This window comes from Strix aluco, chromosome 2 (assembly GCF_031877795.1).
Source record: "Strix aluco isolate bStrAlu1 chromosome 2, bStrAlu1.hap1, whole genome shotgun sequence".
NCBI lineage: Eukaryota > Metazoa > Chordata > Aves > Strigiformes > Strigidae > Strix > Strix aluco.
In genome coordinates, this window is record NC_133932.1 from 14,323,196 (window position 1) to 14,344,771 (window position 21,576).

At 41.8% G+C, this 21,576-nt stretch overlaps 1 protein-coding gene across 1 annotated transcript in view; it reads right to left on the reverse strand.

Moving 5' to 3' along the window:
- MYH15 (myosin heavy chain 15) overlaps positions 1-19,264 on the reverse strand; it is a 45,587-nt gene extending 26,323 nt beyond the window's left edge. Inside the window, exons 1-17 of the mRNA XM_074811791.1 lie at positions 19,105-19,264; positions 17,909-18,012; positions 17,319-17,462; positions 15,471-15,627; positions 14,057-14,084; positions 13,100-13,193; positions 11,704-11,724; positions 11,031-11,123; positions 9,661-9,724; positions 9,470-9,568; positions 7,172-7,275; positions 6,611-6,749; positions 5,915-6,033; positions 4,694-4,843; positions 3,534-3,704; positions 2,320-2,499; positions 900-1,032 (exon numbers count right to left, since the gene is read on the reverse strand). Coding sequence (XP_074667892.1) covers positions 900-1,032; positions 2,320-2,499; positions 3,534-3,704; positions 4,694-4,843; positions 5,915-6,033; positions 6,611-6,749; positions 7,172-7,275; positions 9,470-9,568; positions 9,661-9,724; positions 11,031-11,123; positions 11,704-11,724; positions 13,100-13,193; positions 14,057-14,084; positions 15,471-15,627; positions 17,319-17,462; positions 17,909-18,012; positions 19,105-19,195 — 1,891 coding nt within the window. The 5' untranslated portion in view covers positions 19,196-19,264. The remainder of the gene's footprint in view (positions 1-899; positions 1,033-2,319; positions 2,500-3,533; positions 3,705-4,693; positions 4,844-5,914; positions 6,034-6,610; positions 6,750-7,171; positions 7,276-9,469; positions 9,569-9,660; positions 9,725-11,030; positions 11,124-11,703; positions 11,725-13,099; positions 13,194-14,056; positions 14,085-15,470; positions 15,628-17,318; positions 17,463-17,908; positions 18,013-19,104) is intronic.
- Between the last annotated feature and the right edge of the window lie 2,312 nt (positions 19,265-21,576).

Consider the following 21,576-nt stretch of genomic DNA (forward strand, 5'->3'; position numbering starts at 1 on the left):
GACAGACAGGAATATCCACAGGCAAATAGGCAGTTAGTAACTTGCAAGAATTTGCTAGTGGCAGGATTTTTGTTATTTACATTCAGCTCTGTCTCTTATTCACATTATGAAGTCTGCAGCCTGCTTGCTTTCTCAGAAAGTGTCTTATGATTCATCACAACAACATCTATAGAAATGAGGTTACTAATAAATAGGCTGTAAGTGATTGCAACTTCAGGACGTCAGAGCTACATCTTTGTAATGAATGCCAGTCTTATTAAGAGCGATTTTCTGGATGCTTGCTACTTGTCTTCCCACAGATAAGACAGTTCTGTGTAATGCATACAGCTCAGATACATTCTCATACATTAGTCTTGTCAAACAAAAAAACCAACAAGTAAAAAGGAAGACGTATTGGCAAAATCTTCTACTTTGGCCAATGTGGAATGGTGTTCAGGTACCTTCAGTGTCTACTTGCCACTAATCCAACAAAATATTCCAAAACTCTCTCTTAAACTTCGTATTTCTTATTTAATTCAGGGTGATTAGCAAGGAGGACTACAGCGTGGGAAACAAGAGCTGTTCTTGTTCATAGGCATTTATGCACAAAATTTTTTGTGCAACACTTGCCTGCATATCTGAGCACTTGCATGCTCAAACTCCCACTGGAGCGTTCACAACACACAGATTTCCTTGCCAAAATTGCTCAGAGGTATTACGCATTCAAACTAGCTGAGGTAATGGCCTCTTTGGTATAACTGGCAAGCTCCTACAGATGCTGTGCGCATCTAAATAATTAGTCAGTGCCTCATTTAGCATTGAGTCAATTGCAGTTGAGAGAATTGTTTTGTTTCTGACATCCATTCCCAAGCACACATCCCAGAAACAAAAGAAAACCCATATGAGCTGATTCTGCTTACCACTGTCAGCGCCAACGTAGCTTTCAAACAAGCTTGCCAGGAGTTTGTTGGATGATTTTTGGAAAATACCTACTACAGTTTCATTAAGCGGGTCTTTGTTCTTCTCAAGCCACCCAATGATGTTATAGGGAACCTACAGCAAAGCATTGAAAACAAACCAGATGTTACAAATGTCCCCCTTCAGAGCAGCCAGTAGTTCTTTATGGTTTGGCTTGAAGCCAATGACCTTTTGTGAAGTGCTGTGCTCAGAGCAGTACCAGCCACCCAGTTTGTCATCACTTTCCCTCCAATTCTCTGCTCCCTAATTCCCAAACCTCTCTTCCTAATAATTACCATCTGAATCCCACACACCCCTTCCAAACTATCTGGTCCCTACAACTTCGCATGGACTCCATGCGGTTGGCTGCAGAGATACCACACATGCCATCAGTGTCACAGGAACCCTACTAATAAGTGCTGAAGCATAAAACGTACAAGTAATATTTTCACTTCACAACAGCATGCTACACTGGAATAATTAAGGTTTTCTGACAGAAATTTAATGATTAAAAATCTAACTCCAGGACTTTGCCACAGCTCTGTTTAGTGGGAAAATATGTTCCATTATTAGTACCACAAGGGGAGAGAAATTCTAATTTTCTTTGCTGAATACATTAACAACTACAGGTAAAGACCAAGATGGGTATTATTTCTCTTAATAAATACAAAATCAGCTTAATGTTCAATTATAATTTGAAATAAACAGCATCAGGTAAGCTCCAGCTCTGCTGTGCTGAGGCTTCATATCAACTCTAGTTTGATAAAAAATTTTCTGTGTCCCTCTCAAATTCTGCCCATCTGGCCTGAAAACAGAGCTTTGAAGCTGGGCAAGCTTTGGCTCAGTTATCACAGTACTGGATTGTATTCCTATCACCCCGTCATCAGCGGACCTGTTAACTAAACCTTCATAGCAGAATCGACCACATTTCCTTTTGCTACTTTGACACACTGGTCCTAACGTGAGTAAAAAGTGATGTCAATTTTTGTTTTTTTAAACCTCCTTGATGTTAGGCAGAAATTACTCAGTCCATTTGTACAGGGAACCAAGAGGGAAAATTACATGCTGCTGCTGTTTAATCTCTAGTCTTAATCTGATTATAGGAAAAGTGATAAAGGCAAGGCATATTTTCATAAAAAGCACTATTAGTCTTCCTCAGTTTCTTTCGTTTTATTTGTGTATCCAAGGACCAGATGTCCCGGTGTTTGGTGGCATCTTACTGTGTTCAGTGCTTGTGCAGAGAGAGTAGATGTCTGCTTTTACTCCTCACTGTTCTTTCCTTCCCCTTTTCATCCTTCCCACCTTCCCTTGTTGTGCGCCATGGGCCAAACCCCACCTGGAAGACCTCTAATACAAAGTCTACCCGCCAGCAGAGGAACTTACTGCACCAGCATAATGAAGAAGTTCAAAGTGAGCTTCATATTTCCTTTTCTTATCAGGCCTGGGCTTTTGTAAATTAGGTGACTTGCCAAGATGATTGTCGTAGAGTTTGGCTTTGAATGTCATATCTGTAGCTTTCGGGAACATACATTCCTCTTCAAGGATAGACAGGATTCCCAATGGCTGTGGAGTTAAGAACATCTTTGTTTGAGAATTCTTAAGCTGCCTTGCTTTCAGTAACTGTGCAACCTTTAAGTTTGATCTGATGGAATTTTAAGCCTGCAATATTTCTTCTCATCCTGATGGAGGAAGCCTTTGGCTATTCTGTTAAAATAGTAACCATACCGTTGACTATTCAGTATGTCAATTCTGCCTTAGGAGGCTTTATGATGACTTCCAGAAAAGGTTTGATTTACATTTGAAGGCAGCTGGACCAACTAGCATTTTATTATTTGTTTCTCAGGAAAAGATGAACTAACTTCAGAGCACTGGATAGATTGAGGGACTAGGATCATGCACAGATATCCTACCACTGGAGAAGAAAGTGATCAAGTAGAAGAGCACTTAATAATAAGCCTTTCTACTCCAACTGTTCCAAATGTCCTGCTAATGCAAGATTTAAAATTTCATTTTTCCTCACAGACCAGCAGGGTTAGATGTCATGCCATAAGAGATGGCAGAAAGAGAGAGACATAAAAGGACAGCTGTCCCCACCAGGACCACATTATATTCACAAAGAAGAGAAAAGGAAAGGCATATCCCATGCTGGGGAAGCGGTGAGAGGAAGCAACAGTTCCAGGCTAGGAATAGCATGAAGGACTTTGCACATCAGCATGTAATGTAAGAAACAGGAGCCTCACGCGGTGTGTGACTGAAACATAGCATTTGCCTTGAAAAGCTGACAAGTAAGTTTGATGTTAAGCATATGTGGAACAAAGTATATGGAAAAAAAGTAGGGGCAGAGAAAGACAAAAGTAAAAACCAAGGAAAATTATACAGCCACACAAATTAACAGTTATAGCTTGTGGGTACTGGTCGAGTCGAGTAGCCACAAATGCCACAAATACTGATTTTCCGTTGATTCTGTATTGCATATAAGAGAAGAAACTTGTTCTGCTGTTTATCCTACTCTGTTCACAGGGGCTGGTTGACATCTCCAAGGGAGCATCATGAATGAAATCAGATCAGTAAATACACCTTAGCACTCCTGTACATACCTTCTCAATTAGATCAATGCAGGCCTGCAGGTCCATGCCAAAATCAATGAATGTCCATTCAATGCCTTCCTTCTTATACTCTTCTTGCTCCAGGACAAACATGTGATGATTGAAAAACTGTTGCAGTTTCTCATTAGTGTAATTGATGCAAAGTTGCTCAAAGCTGTTAAACTGCAGAAGGAGATAAAAAAGAAGCATTTGCACCACAAATTAGTTAACTACAGTAGGGCTTGGTGGAACAGCAAGAAGGAAACGGTTTATATCTAAAACCTTCTAAACAGCAACTGGTTGAGAAACTACTGAACCTAACACTGAAGGCAAAGGAGGGGGGAGTTCAATGCCTCATGTGCTGTCCTCTGGGGTGTGAGGATGCCCAGATTTGTTCAGCTCTCTCAGGATGCACGTGCCTTTCCTTCAGCAGCATGCCACACCAGTCCTGTAAAGCAGAGCCAATGCACTCTTTGCTCTGCTGCATACGGAGAGCAACACATAGCAGCAACAGCATTAAGTACTTATCTTCAGGAACGGATTCTGAGAAACACGAGTTGCAATGTGCTTTTCTCACATACACTTGTCTACAACGATGGTAGAATTACAGAACGGCCCAGTCTGGAAGGGACCTCGAAGGATCATCTGGTCCAACCTTTCATGGGAGAGGGAGCCTACATGAGATTGTCTTGCACCCTGTCCAATCGCACCTCGAAAACCTCCAGTGATGGGCACTCTACCAAATCCCTGGGGAGGTTGTCTGATTGTTCTCACTGTAAAAAATTGCTTATATTGAGATGAAGATATATCTCTTATATTGAGTTACAAAGAAGAAGAAATATCATACCCTATAAAATATGCTTTCTCTCAAAGAGAGAGTGGGAACAACACATTCTCCTAAAACACAGCCCAAAGCATGTGAGATGTTGTCTTTGCTAAAGGTTGCCACCTTCTTCCTCCCCAGGAATTATCAGCATGTCCAACTGTGCTAAATGTTGAGTGTTTCCTACATCTATTCGTTGAAAAACCTTGTAAAATCATATACACTATTTGTCATTCGGCTTTCTAAGCACTTTGCCTTCTGTTCATCTAGAAAAAGAAATACCCACCTAAGGGCTATCGCTTGGTATCTTTTATGTCCTTCCACCAAGTCCTCACACATTAATACTCACATCAAAGATTTCAAACCCGGCAATATCCAGGACTCCAATGAAGAACTGTCTTGGCAGCTTAGTGTCCAAGGTCTTGTTGATACGGACCACCAGCCATTTGAACATTCGATCGTACACTGCCTTAGATAGGGCTCCAACAGCATACAAAACCTAAAATACATGTTTCAAAATACCACTGTGTGGAACAGAAGTCACTGTGGAACACAAGGATTTCAGTGCAGTAGCCTATTTCAATCCCTACTTGTGGTTTAAATTAAATTTCACAATGGTTCTTATAATCAACTTAATGCAACATACAGCTTCTCCCATTATCTATGCTAACGTTTCTTCAAATTCTTGTTAAGTGTATGTATGTGTACTAACATAGTAAAGTACCTCTTGGGAAACAGCTGGAGAGCAAGCTGCAAATGTTTTAATGCCTTACACTGCTGTGGAAGTTAGGTACCAGAAAGCTCACAGGCAGGATGCCAGTCATGATGTCCAGAGCTACTGCCAGAATAAGGGAGGTCTGTGCTCAAGTTGCTTATTGCCATTTGCTTCTAATCTTTGAGGGGTGCTATGGCATAAGTAGGTGAGAGGAAAAATCTGCCAAAAGTCTCTTCTTTAGCCGATGTGTGACTACACTGATAGGACAGACCTCTGTCCAGCAGTTTTCTAGTTTCAGAGCCTGTACTACAGCCTGTCTTCAAACAACAATTTTCATTGTAACCAAAATGCTGCAGCATCTTCTACAATACTGCTACAGCTGCAGCAGTGCTAACCCATGGACTTTTGTTTCCTAAATTAAGAGATACCTTTAACTGGATATTGCCTTTAGCTGATTGAGGTCACACAGAGCTTAAAATTACATGAATAATGAATGAGTGATGAGTGAATAAATAATCCATGGCTCAACTGTTTTAGATAACTATTCTCATCCAAAATTAGATGTCAGTCCCCATGTGGTTTTACTGCACCTGGTTTCCTTGAGTGGCTGCTACTAACACATCAGAAAAACAATCATACCAAGAGCAGTGCTGGCCACTGTTCCTTTGTCAGCCTCTTTACCAGTTTCCCTCACTTTCACAGTCTATTCCCCCAAGTTTGGGGATATAAAATGAGAACAGGTACTAGAGGTACATGTTAATATTTCTAGCAGCTGTCTGTCTCTCTCAGATGTTACAAATGAATCCTCAAGGCTTCCGGAACAGGTATCCAAATACCCTAAAAGCTTCTCCTTACCTGTTCAACACTTTGACCCTTGGTCACATACTCGTTGCCAACCTTCACTCTAGGGTGCAATAAACCCTTAACCAAATCAGAGGAGTTGATTCCCATAAGGTAGGCAGCTTTGTCAGCACCTGATCAAGAAAAACAATGTTTCAACTGTCTTTGAACTTCTACATGGAAACATGCCTAGCCAAGAAAAAAATGTTAAGTACATCCACTTCCAAAGAGAAACTGGATAAAGACCTTGCTCTTTTAATGATTTGTTTTAGGTGTGCCTGTACTGTCCCTTGTGGTAGAGAAGGTCATCTAGCTACCTTAGACCCCAACTGCTGCAAGAATCACACTTGAGAAACTCTTCAGGTATAGGGAAAAGAACATGTCTCCACACTGGTTATAGACAGTTGCAGGTGCAAGGGAAAGTAAAGAAGCAAGACCTGAAGGCATGAAAGAGAAAGTTAAGGCAACAATTTCTTACAACCATTCTATTCAAGTGGTCACAAAAATGGAATTTCATGGGTTGCTGCATCTATTCACCTTCTACTAAGTAAGGTTACCCACCACTGAACAAACAACTGCTGCAAATAAAGCACAGCACTCCTGGCTGAGCAGGAGCTACATCAAAGGAAACAGGCTGCTGCTTCCTCAACACGGTGCATGACACATGCCAGACTTTTGAAGGTAAGGAGTAATTTTAGGTCTTATTCTTACTTTCAGTGCCATCAGCCTCTGCCTGCTCTTCTCTGGGTCTTTGTTTGAATTTCATGTTCCCAAAGTGCATGATGGCACCTGTGAGCTTGTAGGCACCAGATTTCTCATCTGGCACAAAGCCCAAGATGTCCATGGCTTGCTGTAAAAAGGAAATGCAGATATTTTGTCACTTCCCTATTCAAAAACAATGTCATTTTTTTGCAGTCCCACAATCTACCTTTGCATGCCAGGTATTACTAACCTGCCAAGGTGTGTTGTCTCACAAAGCAGCCACTAGAACACCCTGAAGACCCAGCAGTGGCTGGGGAGCAGGAGAAGAGCTCCCTTTATCTAGCATTTTATGTAGCAAAATTATAAGAACATTGTGCCCGTGGGCATTACATGGAGCAAGGCCAGATCGTTTATCAGGCCTTGTGCTTCATAGTATGAATGCAATTAAGACCCATTTCTGCTTTGACTTTAGTCCAAGAGTTTCAGTGACAGAAGTTAGGCTCCTGCCAGCACTTTTCCTCCCCACATGCACCTACTCTGTGAAGCACAGTTAAATCAATACAGGCTTACATCTGTTGCCATCAATTCTTCTCCATCATCCAAGTTGTCCACTGTAACTACTCCTTGCGAGCAAAAGTGGTAGTCATACGGGTTGGTAGATACCAGTAGCATATCTGTAAAAGAACTGCTAAAGTCAAAACTGCCATCCATTCAGGATTTCCACAAAAAATGGAGATCGAAAGATCAACTCTAACATACATTTGTGTCTGCACAACTGCGTATAAAGTGGTTTTTTTGTTTGTTTTGTTTTTTTAACAACTGCAGGGTGGTAACCAACTCTTTCATTATACTATTTCAGTCTGAAGACCAAGATTTAGAGAAAGCTTGAATAAAAAGAATGTAGGAATACTGCATACACATCAGTTAAGGATGTTTTGCAGTATACTGAATTCATAGTTTCCTGTATAGGCCTACTTTCTGCCTTGCATGCCTGTAGGGGTAAAAATCCCATCTAAGTACAGAGGAGTAAAAGATTTTAGTGTGATTTGAGATAGAGACAATGGGCATGGCTCCCCTCTTTTATAACAGACTCACAAAACAGCAACTTCCAGGACTTTCTGCAGAGGACACTTGGCTCGTGATGAACAAAAGTCTGAAAATGGTCCCCTCCCCCCCCCTCCCCCCCTTCCCTTCCCTTCCCTTCCCTTCCCTTCCCTTCCCTTCCCTTCCCTTCCCTTCCCTTCCCTTCCCTTCCCTTCCCTTCCCTTCCCTTCCCTTCCCTTCCCTTCCCTTCCCTTCCCTTCCCTTCCCTTCCCTTCCTTTCCTTTCCTTTCCTTTCCTTTCCTTTCCTTTCCTTTCCTTTCCTTTCCTTTCCTTTCCTTTCCTTTCCTTTCCTTTCCTTTCCTTTCCTTTCCTTTCCTTTCCTTTCCTTTCCTTTCCTTTCCTTTCCTTTCCTTTCCTTTCCTTTCCTTTCCTTTTGCATCAAAACCCAAAAATATAGAGTTGTTTTCTAGAAAGCTAGCTGGCTCTGAAACTACAGGGAGAGTCCTGCTCCCTAAATCAACAGAAAGATTCACCCATGTTCAGCAGATGAAGGTTTGGTCTAGATTTCAATCTTCTATATACATACACAGATACCAGTATGTATGTATGTAAATATATCTATGTCTATCAATATACATGTACATAAAATCATATTCTCTATGTCTGTCTCTGCTATGTAGTCACTATATTATATATTCATCTACATTTATATTTTGCTATATTTATAATTATTTCTATTGAGATATTTATGTGTTTATATACAAACACATACACTTCTTGTCTACAAAACAGAAGTCCCCACTGGTTTCAGCCTCTTCAAGGGCCTGCAGACATGCTCCTGCTGGCCAAAAAGGTGTGTGCTGTTGTAGAGTATACAGACAGACAATTTATGAGAAACAGCATATTTTCCCAGCACAGGGATTCACACAGGAATCTCAGTGCAATGCTTCCTTGAAATCTTTCCTGTAATCATCATTAATTAGGCCATGTAAAACTAAGAGGGTTAGGGACTTGACCATGCACTGTCAGGATAAGGCTTCAAAACAGATTATGATTGCTATGGCTTAGTAGGAGTTTAGTGGAGCAGTAAAGTGACTCTTTAATGTATTTTATAAAATGTGTTCCTTCAGAGCACAAATTAAAGTCAGCAAACCACATCACTTAAATAACTAGTGAAGGTTTTATTCAATGCATTAGGAGATGAGAGCAGAGAGACCTCATCTGCTCCCTGCTCTTCTCCATCAGGTCTGCATTCAGCCAGGGCAAGCTTGAGAGGGGCAACTGCCACATAATCAGCAGCAGGCAGCTTTGCATCTTCTCTCATGCTACACAACATGCTAGGATGCCAGTTTTGGCACTTGGGGCAGAAAGAGGAAACTAGCTTTTCTTCACGGACCTATGAGCAAATCTCCTCACATGTGAAAATCTGGATAATTATAGTTTTATCACCACAAACGCTTTTGGAGATGTAGCATTTCCCAGATGTTTCAGGACCTTGGATTACACAAATTCAGTGTGACATTTTTTGCCTCTATAATGCTACGTATTAGAAGTCCTGTCTGACTCTCATTCCCTTTAGACTAAGCTGTAATATCACTTCACTTTATAGGGTACCCACATCAGTATATCACAGAAAAATGATCTCTGTTGCTGCCATTGGAACAGCACCTTTAGAAGAGTATATTTGACAGTGGAAGTTTAGTTTCACCAAGGGGAAGCGTAAGGGCCTTTCTGCACATGGGTTTGCCTCCTGCCCCCTCCTCAGCCACTGTCTATTCAGCTGAAGGTTGGTTCCTAAAAGCTGTGGATCCACGTAATGCTTACCCAATAATTCTGGTTTCTTTCCTGACAGGATTTGGTAGAAGATGTGATAGTCTCTTTCGCCCGGTTGCTGGAAAATCACTCGGGATTTCTCCAATAAATCTAGTTGCACAAAGGAAAATTCAGTGAGAAAGGCTCTCCAAGCTTTCAGATGAGCAATTGTATTTTTTAAAAGGAGAGAGTTTGCTGCTTACAAATCTCAATATCAGCAGATGACAGCTTGCCTGTGGTTCCAAAATGGATTCGGATAAATTTACCCTAATTCACACAGAAGAATATTCTAATTAGTGCATATAGTATACACAGAGGGAAACAAAGGATGCTGCTTGAAGGCAATCATTTGGCCCAAAGAATTAGTTTATGCTAACTCCTTGGCTTTGCACAGGCAGATTTTCAATGAGAAATATCAAACAATGGTATTACACTTTTCCAAGCCTCAATCTGTACATACAGCTATGTAATCAGCTTGTGGGGAAAAGATAACAGGGTGCTTATCTGCCAGGCTAAGATATGGGAATGCACGTAGCTTCCAGTTTCACGATGCAGGCTTACTGTAATGAAGGACTCAAGAGAAATAAGCCTGGGTATGAGACACACAGGGTCCTTTTTTGACTCCTAATTTGCAGTCCTAACTCATATGCAACTAATTACAAAAGAAAGGTGCTGTGATTTTACACTGTGCTGCCCATTAGATTTGCATATTCATTCCCCCAAATTTAATAAAAATTGAGCAGTTTTCATTTATCTTACTCAAACACATCAACTTTTTAAAGTAACTAATTTCCATTTCAGCTGGCAAACTCCTTATACAGTTTTGTAGCTTTCCACAGATGCTTACTACCTCTGACCCTCTCCACTCCTTTCAATTTAATTTTTAACTAGATTTGTTAGGGAAGCATGGGCTACAAACTCAGGCTGTCATCCTCATGCCATTCCTTTTGGACCTCTGAGCCAACGTCAACCAGATGTGGCAGAGGCAGAGCTCCTGAGGGGATTGCTCTCCTGCAAGCCTAATGGAAATGAGGAGAGGCCTGAGGTCATGTCAGCACTGAGGGACACGCAGGGGCAGCTTACCCGGCCAAAAAGGTGGATGGTATAGATCAAAGGTGGGAGTACTGCTGCATGTGTGGGTCTGCAGAGGGGGAAGATGTGGGAGGGAGCAGGGTGTTTTTCTGACACGTAGTGACAAAGTAGAGCTATTATTGGGAGACGGAATGACTTAGGCTACTGGAAAAGATGGTAGGAAAATAAGGCTATGCAGCAGAGGCAGCCCTGGGGAAGATCTGCTGTTGCTGTTCAAAGGATTTCATAAAGCCAGGCTTTGCTTGTCTCCTGATCATGTACAGTTTGAACTGTTATTCAGGGTGGATCTTTGTTTCTTTTTGTCTTTAATTCTTTCAGTAGTTTTCCCGGTTAGATCCTACTTTGTTTTTCTTCCACTGTGTGGAAATCCAACCATTTTAGTGGACAAAATGAGAAGCCATTTATGAAGGGATTATTACAGAAATGTTATTAACTGGCCATTGTTGGAAGAGGACATCATTGCATTTTGTTACAGACTTACAAAACGCGAGGAGTTGTCGTTTCTGAGGGTTTTGGCGTTTCCAAAAGCTTCTAGGGCTGGGTTTGCTTGAATGATTTGATCCTCCAAGGTTCCCTAGAAATCAAGGTTGAAATACTATTGAGAAACCTACAGGCCACAAACTCAGCTGTCACTTATAGAGAGAAGCCTCCAAAGCAAAGTGATTTAGCCCCAGCCTAGGGGTGGCACAGTGTGAATGGCATAACAGCAATAGAGAACATCAATTATGGGTGCTTAAAAGGCCTCAAAACATTCTGATGTTCTCTATTGTTTTGCTTCATAGGTTTCATATGTTACAGCATCTGCATATAATCAACTGTCATATGCTCCCATGTACTGTGAAGCACATGGGGATGCCCATATGAATGTGTGTAGGAGAGGGGCTATTGAAGACGGTGACAAGCGCTAAAATGCATTAGATTTGAAAGCACTCCGAGCTTGAAATATCTGGGGTTTTTTGAGACAAGGAAAGCATTAACTGTCACTCACACAAACTTCAGTTTGCTGAAGAAAACTACTTTAACTGCCTGGGCTCCAGGGATCCTTCACGGGGAGAACCACGCAAAGTGAAATGCTGAGGTTCGTGACAAGGACTGACAGAGCCCAGTACCATTTTCACGTGGAAAAAGGTAAAACAGCAAAGCTGATGACTTACCCCAGTTTTGGTAGCTGGTTGCTGCCAAAAGAGGACACAATGGAGAAAAAAAAGAGAGAATGTGAGTACTAGCATGAAGGACATCACAAAAGATAAAGATTAGCAAGATTAGATGTCTAGTGGGTACCAACACACCAGCTTTCCTTCAAAAAGCACATGCGACTGTTACTTTGCATTCACCATACACCACAAAATAGGCAAGTGCTGTTCCTACACAGTTTGTTGGTTTAACCCCTGCTCCAGACATCTACCTTGTTTTGCTCTGGAGATGTTCCACAATGAACCAAAAGGCTAACTAACTGGACAAAGAAAAGACACTGGTGCCAGGTGGAAAGAATAAAAGGATGTAAAGGCAAACAGACGAGTTTTGGTTTCAGATGATTAGATCATGCCACACTTGAACTCTTGGATTATTTAAAAAAAAAAAAAAAAAAAGGGCTGCCGATAATGAAAATAAAATGCGACCTGAGGGGGAATATCTTCCAGCTGCAATATCTGTTATTTGCACAGTTGTTCCATGAGCCCACCAGGTTTCAGACACCATTAGGAGCACCAACCTCACTGCACAGAGAAAGCTGCCTCTGGACCACTCAGTCATTGGTTAAGAGAGCCTTGCAGGCCTCAGATGAATGTATATTAGATTTTGGTGATGTGAGTTAGGCGTCCTGAATCCAAGCCTGGATGAAATTTTGGCCTTATAAATACAGTTCATAGGAATCAGTTAATTCACCACAAGAGCATTGAGCCTTCACAAGTGCAATGAAGCTCATAGTGAATAAGCTCATAGCAACACAAGGTAAAAAGCAGCATGAATACAGTATTCACTGTAACCTTAGAGAACACTTATAAGCAGAACAGCACTTATCCAAAGAGAAATACAGAAAAGCTGATTGAAGCAAATCTTTTGTCAAAACATTCTTTTTTTTTTGTGGACAAAAAAGCTTCCAACAAAACAGATATTTTGATGAGAAATGATAATCCTAAGTCCTTTTGAAGACTATTTTCCATGTGAAAAAAAAATTTCTTAATCTTTACAGTCTCCCCATCTTTTGACCAGCTTTAACACGATCAGAAACCTATTTAACACACATGGAAACTAAAACTCCTAGAAAAAAGCAGCAGTAACAAGCAACTGTTCAGAACCAGGAGTGGTTTTGGTGCTCTGTCTGGAGTGTGGCAAGTTCAGGTGAGTGTTGCCTTTGTACCTTCAGAACAGCATGCTCTCAGTAATGCCATGTAGAAGCATCAGTATCTTTTCCAAACAGTTTACTTTCTTAACCATGCCTGTTGAGGTCTAGCACATGGTCTAGTGTTCAGGATGCAGACTTGTAAGCTTAGTTGTACACAACAGGAAAACCTTGGGAGTCTGAAATGAAACAGCCACCAGCAGACTTACGCTCTTTTTACCAGGTTCACCCAGGGCTGCAACTGTGGCAAAGTACTGGATGACACGTTTTGTGTTGACAGTCTTGCCAGCACCGGATTCTCCGCTAAAGGAAGGAGGAAGATAACATAGGCGTTGCTCAAACAGCTGTAACTCATCCTTTCACCCCCCTGTCCTGCCAGCTCCTCCCCGCACTATTCTCAGGATCACTGACTCTGATTTCTGCAGCCTGTTGTTTAGCCATTTCAGTGGAAATCACATTAAATTGACTGAATGAAGAGGTGAATGCCTACGATAGCCGCAACTAATTCTTCACGTGACTGGGCTCAGAAATCTAGTACAAACCCACGCTACACTGAGCTTCCTTTAAGGGCATGAAGTTTTATTACAAACATCCAGACTGAGGATCTGAGGTACGCCTACATATAGGTAATGAGTTAGAAAATGTACAGAAAAGCTGCCAGCATTGTTCAGGAGCACATGTGAACTGTGTAGAGAGACACCTAACTCTCCATGTTTCATGCTTGCCAGTAAATAATGTGCCTCTTCATTTCTGCTGTGGTCATGCCCCTCCCTTTAGATCTGTCTACAAAACATTCTTAAATATAATTTGTAGCAAGAGCAACCACATTGAAAAAAAGTCTTCCATGTCATAAGAGGGCAACCATCGCCAGGCTAACCCTGGAAGAAGCATCTTTAGCTGCCTGTTGAGTTGTTTTCATGCCTACCTGGAATGAACACCAGATGGGTATCAGGAATGGGCCAGCCTTCATCAAACCCTTAGCTACTCCTTTCCCATGGGGCTCAAGGCAGCCATCAGATGGCCAAGTGGCCAGTTACTTGGCTTGGATCAAGTTCCAGGCAATTTAGCTGAGCTTTCAAGGGTCAACTTGTGTTTCAGTAGGAATTTTTACCTCTAAGTTTTTTGTAGCAACAGAGTCTCAAATCAGTCAAAAAAGAAGCACTTACGTGATCAGCATAGACTGATTCTCCCGATCTGTGGAGGGGGGGAGGGAAAAAAGACAAACTTAGTAGGCTGTACAAATTGCTTATTATAATTGCAAATGAGTACCAACTATTCCAGAATCAGTTCTGCAAGGACAGGAGAGAATCACATGAAGCAGAGATGAAAAGATAAAAACTAGTATCACCTAGACTGACCTCCAGCAGTGCAAGTTCTAGCCCTGCCCTGAATCCTCCTCTCGTGTTTTGTTCAAGTTGGTATTAAAGACCTGTCAGTTGTGCACATTCCCCCTGTGTCTGGGAAACTATAATAAAGAAAGCATTTCCTGTCATCAAAATTTTTCTTTTCTTACTCCTGAGTATGCCTTTGTTCATATCTGACCTTTCTGCAACTCCAGTACTAGACCAACCCAAGTAATTTTGCTGTTTGTTCAGAGGCCATTACTATGCATATGTATTTTTCTTCAGTTGGCCATGCTGCTGTTAATGGCCTGACCAGAAATAAGCCTCTACTATAACACTTTGCAACCTTAATATATTATTACTAAGTTCAGCAAATGCTAAATCATAGCAGCTTCCCCAAGATGTTGAGCCTAAATTCTTCTTCTCTTTTTCAATTCCAGTCATCGTGACAGACTACATACTGGGCAGCCTAGCCATATTTCACCCTTATCTGATAAAAGAGCGCCTCTTTGCAGCCACACACACATTCTCTCTGCCCAGTGCCTTCTGCCCCATCACAGCTGTGGCACTTTCCATTTTATTAAAACTAAGTGACAGCAGGATGTGTTCTCAGCAAGTCTCTTGGGGATTTAGCCTGCTGCCTTGCCTCCCAGGACCTGGTGTGAGGACATCACTGCTGCCCTCTGCTGATGAACGATTTTTCTCCAGTAACTTGAGGGTCAGAGTGAGAAAATTTGACAGAAAATCTGGAGTTCATTTTTGCACGCTTGGCACCCACAGCAATGCAAGCAATGTGCACACTGCACCCTAGATAGCTGGCCTCCACTAACCTTTGAATGCATACATCTTATAAGCATTAGAATACTTAGCATAAACTGACAGTAAGTTTATTTTCGAGGTTGGCAAAATACTTACAGACCTTTGGGGCATGGTCCCATTTCTGTTACAAACTGAGGATTCAGCCAGTTCACAGATAAATTTGTGCACCTTACAGACAATCCATATACAGAGCTTACTGTTACCAGAAGTATCACAGGGACAGTCAGAGGAGTTTAAAAAAAATAAAATATATATGTATATATTTTAAAAATTGACACAGACTGCCAAGCCCCTGTTGCTTGTAGAGTATTTGCACATTTGTTGCACGCTGCAAAAGCTCTCACAAACTTCCATCCGGTACCAATCACGTCGGCTAAATAAAGCAAAGCCAAATTTGAAAGCAAACAGCGCCACTTACTCCGCAGCATGTCGTGGTATGCGTTATCAGCAATGGAGAAGATGTGGGGAGGAGCCTCTGAGCGCCTCTTGCCTTTGTATGCAGCAACGACCTCCGACTTGTAGACAGGCAACCACTTGTAGGGATTTATAGTCACGCAGAATAAACCAGAATAGGTCTAGAGAGGAACACAAAACAAGAGTGAAAAAAAAAAATCTCAAAGAATAAGGAAAGAAGTCTTAGCTAACCAAGCAGGACCTGGTGTTGCCATCTTCTGATCTGAGTTTGAATTCTGACTTGAATTTCGGCCTTTGATCTGAATTTCTAAAGCTACTAGTCTGCTAAGTGACTTCCTATTGACAACTGATAACAAAACTACAGATATTAAACAGTTTTCTAAAGGAGGAAAGTATTTTCAAGATGACAACCAGAACCAGAAACAGCTCCTTCAGCAAAACGAAGGAACAGCAAATAGATCCAAATCTGATTTTTCTGCCTTGCTACCCCACGAGAGTTGTTTCCTCTTGAAAACAGTCATTATGAAGGAAAGAAGAGTTACAGCTTTCCTGTTTGAACTCCATTCTCAGGAGGAGAAATGATCTCCCATTATTAATTTGATGTGAGCACCTTGGGGCAATTTCTGGTGGCTGTTCAAAGAGAAAACAACTTCATAGTGTTATTCCCCAAAGCTGTGGAGCTTTTTTCATCTTTTGGAGAAACACAGTTGGTAAAAATCTATCTTTATAGTCGCTCTTTGGGCTATCTACATCAATTAGCTGGGTCCTGGTCATTCTGAGGAAGAATGAGTTTTCAGTCGTAACCCCAGGGAATCGGTGTTAGCTGGTAACTTTCCAGGTACTTAGTCCAGGCTGAAGCAAAAATCTTCAAAGAAACCCAGTTATTATATAGGCACAAGCACTATGTGCACACAGATTAACGAGCTCAATCGCATTCTAAAAGTTTCAGGTAAAATCCAGGTGTCTTCCCCTAAAAATAGCATTAGGACCTGCTCCAGAATGGCCTTGGCACAAGTCCTCAGTCCTATTTTCTACAAAGAAAGGAAATTTTATTTTTCTACCTATACTGATCTGCAGCCAAAGCTATGCTTTAGGCCATAGATGTCCATACAGGGGTTATTAGAGAAATGCAGAAAATGTTTAAGATCCAGAATTTAAATGGAAAAGAGTTGGATTCGATCCTCTGATGAACACCAAAAACCAGAACAGGAATTGGCTAGAAAATCTGTAGATTCCCCTGAGTGATTTCAGATACAACTGAGTGCAGCAAACTGAGAGCAAAAGTTTGGCCTCATAAAATCAGATGCTACTGAAGTTTGTGTTGGTGCTGACAGAAATTATGTTAATAATGTCATGGGGAAGATACAGAGCAAGGGAAAAGGCCAGAGCAAAACAAGACAGATGTCAGCACTGAAAATGAAGGGAATAAAATTACTGAACTAAAAATAGTAAGTCTCGTACTTAAAAGTTATGTGTGTGCCCTAAGCTTGAGGCATTGCTTCTTAACAAGGAAATCTCCATGGCTGGTATTGACATGGATTAATATTAGGAGAGAGAAAATAAACTAGGTCTCCCCAGCACCTTGATTGCTGAAATATGTCCCATGACACCCTTCTCCTAGACACACAAGCAAAACCAAAGAACTGGACACCATTTTATTCATTCGGTCTTGTCTGTCCATATTCAGACACAAGCCAGCTCCAAGCAACTCCTTTCCCGAAACAATGAGCAAGACCCTCAGTTTTGTGACTTATCAAAGTTGGAAACTGAATATGAAGAACACCGCATGTTCAAACATGAAATCTGCACTTGAAATTCAGATTTCTAAATGTACCCTTGTAATGACCCTTACATAGATCATCCAGTTGCTGTAGCGCTTTCTCAGATTGTACAACACAGAAGCCTCATTCAGATGAGTCAGCATAGCCATGTCCTCAATCATGTCAAATTTGGGAGGGTTCATTGACTGTACATCATCTTCTTTTATAGTCATGGTCTGCAAAGACAAGTAAGTACAGCAACACTGGAAAACACTATTATTTTCCGTTGTTTCACACACCTTATAGGAGAACATTTTTTTTTTTCCCCTAAAAGTAAGAAGTGCAGTGGAAGAGCTGTGAAAGGAGTCACAGCATTTAGCTACAGCCTGGGCTTTTACCTCTGGGGGCCAAACCAGACCTGGCTGGTTGCATGCTTCTACTCACAGACCGCCCACCTCTGTGGGGTGGCTGACACTCGCTCACTCACCACTGCATTGCTGTTTTTCCCTTGGTGGGTTTTCATGTGTCATTCTGATATGGCATCATATGTCATATCACACATATGGGGCTTCCCATTCGCAGCCCATTTCATGAAACAAGCAACTGAGTTTAAACCGGGTAATTTCTGGAGCTCGTTGCTCTAGTCTTGTTAGTCACGGATCAGACAAAACTAGTTTTGTACCCTTCCATCTGTCGTCTCCACGGTCACTTTGCCACCGCTGGTTTCTGTAATTTCAGCTTCAACATAAGCTTTCTTTTCATCGGGAACCCAACATTTCTTCTTCCCTGCAAAATTAAGGAGACCAAGGGTCCACAACCTTGTGTCAAACAGCAACACCATGCCTAGCTAAGCGAGATTGCTGGGTTACTTTTTCTGCACAAATGACAAAAAACCTCTGTGACCACAGCAGATTGGCAGTGCTGGGGAGCTGCCTGACAAAGCAGAAGGCATAGGGCTCCCAAATGTTGTCTCCCCTTTGAAACTACCACTTGGCTTCCTCTAGATCCTTCCAGCACGAGGTGTCAAAATATTTCATAAATGCTGGCTAAGCCTCAGCCTCCACGGGAAATCCATAATCATTATCACCAGTGTGCAGATGGAGGAGCTGAGATCCAAGCCCAAATTAAGGCGTTTGCTAAGAAGTCACACAGAAAATTACAATCTGAGCGAGGAATTCAGCCCACGTTATTTGCCTGCCAGCTATCAGATTTTACCTTATTCCTGTACATTCTTCTGAGGTTTGTCTTGAAAACCAGCAATATTAATAACTTACATTGAGTTATGTATATGGCTTTTTAGAGTTTGGAGTAGCTGCACTAGTGTCTAGATCTTTAGTTACAGCAACTACTCTGAATAGTGAAATGTTGTGGTTATTGGTGTATTCATACTACTGTGCCTCAGGGCTCATATAAATCCATTTCAGGAAAAATAAATTATGGGAAACTAAAAGCTAACATCAGATTTTCATACAGCCTGTAAATCAAACAGATGTACAGGTATAACATGAGACATCTAGGCAGGCTGCAGAATCTCTCTCATTACAGGAATATCAACGTGTGGTGTTTTTCTTTCAAATGGCAAAAAAAGTCACGCCCCCATTAGCAGAGCAGTACAAACACGCCTTGCTTCTAAATCTAGCTAATTACTTACTTATCATAAATTGATAGATTATTTCTATTTAGTACTACCTGGGGGCTTTTAATAGCTTTTCAGACTAAAGAAACCAGAACTTGGTTGAACCAGCTATCTCAAACAGCAGCAGCAGCACAGCAGCAACAGCTGAGACTGCTTTGCTCTGCATTCCCACAGCTTCCCTTGGATGTAACCCTCATCCCTCCTAACTGGCCACTGGCAGCATAAAGTGTACTGCAACTCACCATCGAAGGCAACCGTCTGTGCCATCATCAGCTCCTTCTCGCTCTTTCGGAGGAAGGGAGCAGCCTCCCCGAATTCCGTCATGTCCATCATCTTGGCAAGGGTTCAAGGTGGCACAGCTCAAAGAGGAAGAAGAAAGGGAGCTGGTCTACCAAAGAAAGGCTGGGGTGTGGGGGGAAGAGATATCTTATTTCGTGGACTATCTGACACAATACAAAACACTCAGGACAATGTGGCAGGTGGCTGATCAAAGTGATGATTAATTTGAAACGCAAATACCTAACACGGATTTGGGACTATACTGCACCCTTAGTTAAACCCTTCTCTGGCTCAGCTTATTTAAAGCCAGCCAGATCCTATGTGGTTCAAAACCTCAACATGGGTCACAGTTATCTCCACGGGAGAATTTAATCTCTTCTTTGTGGCATGAATGGTGCTTAAGAGCAGGAGATAAAATGGACCGCTGGAAGCTGTGATTTTAAAAACCACTTAGCGGGGGCCTGTTCTGGCCCCTTTCAAATCCGCCTAGAGGAGGCATATGCTCTCCAGCACGTCTCCCTGGGGCCCTGCCACTCAGCCGCTTCAAGCATTGTCACAGGCAGGCGTTTTCTGGGAATCATGGAGCAAGACTTCACTGCTGCAAACAGAACTGCTGCAAGGCTGTGCATTACACCCTTGGTGCAGCTCCAGGGACGTATGTCCGTGCTCCTGCGGAAGAAAGCCAGCACTGGAGCTGGAAACAGCTCTGCTACCTGCAGCACACTCCCCTTAATAAATAAAAATGATCATGCTATAAAAACCAGGACTAACATGGCTTGGGGAGATCCTGCACTGGTGGAGCTTCTCAAGTTGCTCGTACTTCCAAATTCACCTGCAGCAAGGCACGGCAGGGGGCAGATGTATCTGCAGTATTGGTGCAAGGGCTTCATAGTTTCTTAGACTGGCTTATTAGTCGAGCTTAATACCTACTCTTGCTTTCTCAAATGACAAGGCTGTGGTGTTTAGGAGCCTTTTATCATGAAAGAGAGGACAGGGGACATAAGTGTGAGACAGATTTGCTGGGTTTGTACTGCCAAGCAATTAATTTGATTATTATGTACTCTCTAAAGTGGTGATACAGGTATGTTTTTATTTATTTATTATACACACGCTCATATAAATACTTATACACACACACATAAAACACTCAGGGTGCTGCCCAGAGAATGTCTAAGTTCTACTGCTAAAATGTATACGCACATGCACACAATTTAAGAATTTCAGATGCTTTTTTCTTTAAAGTCAAGACACCATTTGATTACTATTCGAAGCTGTACAAGTGACCCTCAGATATTACCTCTTCCCTTACTTTCTTTACCGTGTAATATCCAGAGCAGCTGGACAAATTTTCAAGAGGCCTATCAAGACAGACACTGTAGTCTTTCAAAATTTAATTCAATTTCTTTCTTACAGAATCCTGGTAGGGATAAAAACTCTTCATCAACCAAGGCAGGTTTTTTCCAACACATTCCTCCCGGGGAATGTAAAACCCTAAGACAGCAGAGCTGCCAAACATTTTACATTCAGCCCTCTCCTGCTGCTGCAGTACAAGCTTGAGACCTTCTGTCTTGTTGCTGTAGAGCAAAAACTTCTTCCTCAGAACCAGTTTTAATTTTTTTCCTTTTTAAAGATTAAGGACCTACATAAGCACAACTATCACCAATTATTTTAACATCATCTGAACTGACCAAAATTCCCAACTGGAGGCACAACTCAAAACTAGCTTGGCAAAGTCTCTCTCCCATGAGGAATGTGTCTTAGCTCTAGTGGAGCAATGACATTACATCAGTTGATACATTTAAACAGAACAGTGTTACACCATGTAAGTGTCATTTCACACTGAATGTGCAAATGCCAGAGGAGACACTCCAGTGTTAATCTCTAAGACTCGGGACAGATTCTCACAAGTCCTAATATGCACTGAAGTACTCTAAACCACTTCTGTGCAAGCTAGCTCCATTTGCAGACCTCTTTGGGACAGTCGCTCAGCTATCACCTTTTTGTCTCTTTTTTTTTTTTTTTTCATATATATATTCAGGGCCAACCACTACGGCAAACACGTTATGGCGTAAAGAAGCATTATGGCAGCTGGGAGAGAATCACTTTTTCTTCAGCAGTCTCATGTGCTTGGAGTTATGACGGAGGTCAGAGCCCAGGCAGCACACACCTTGTGGATGCAGAGAACTCAGCGAGGCAAATCCACTGCCAGATACGAGAAACTGTAAATGTGGTTTGGTTTATGGTCATAGGATTATTTTTAAAAGGCAGTATAGCTGGGAAAGACAAGGCAGAGCTAAAGACATTCGCTTTCCTTTCAGTCCATTCTAGCTAGGAACAGAAAGAGCCAGCCCTTCTACATGAACTCTGGAAGATCCTTGAAAACACCTACAGACTGTAGAAAGCCAATATTGCTCACAAAGTTAAGTAGCATGCCC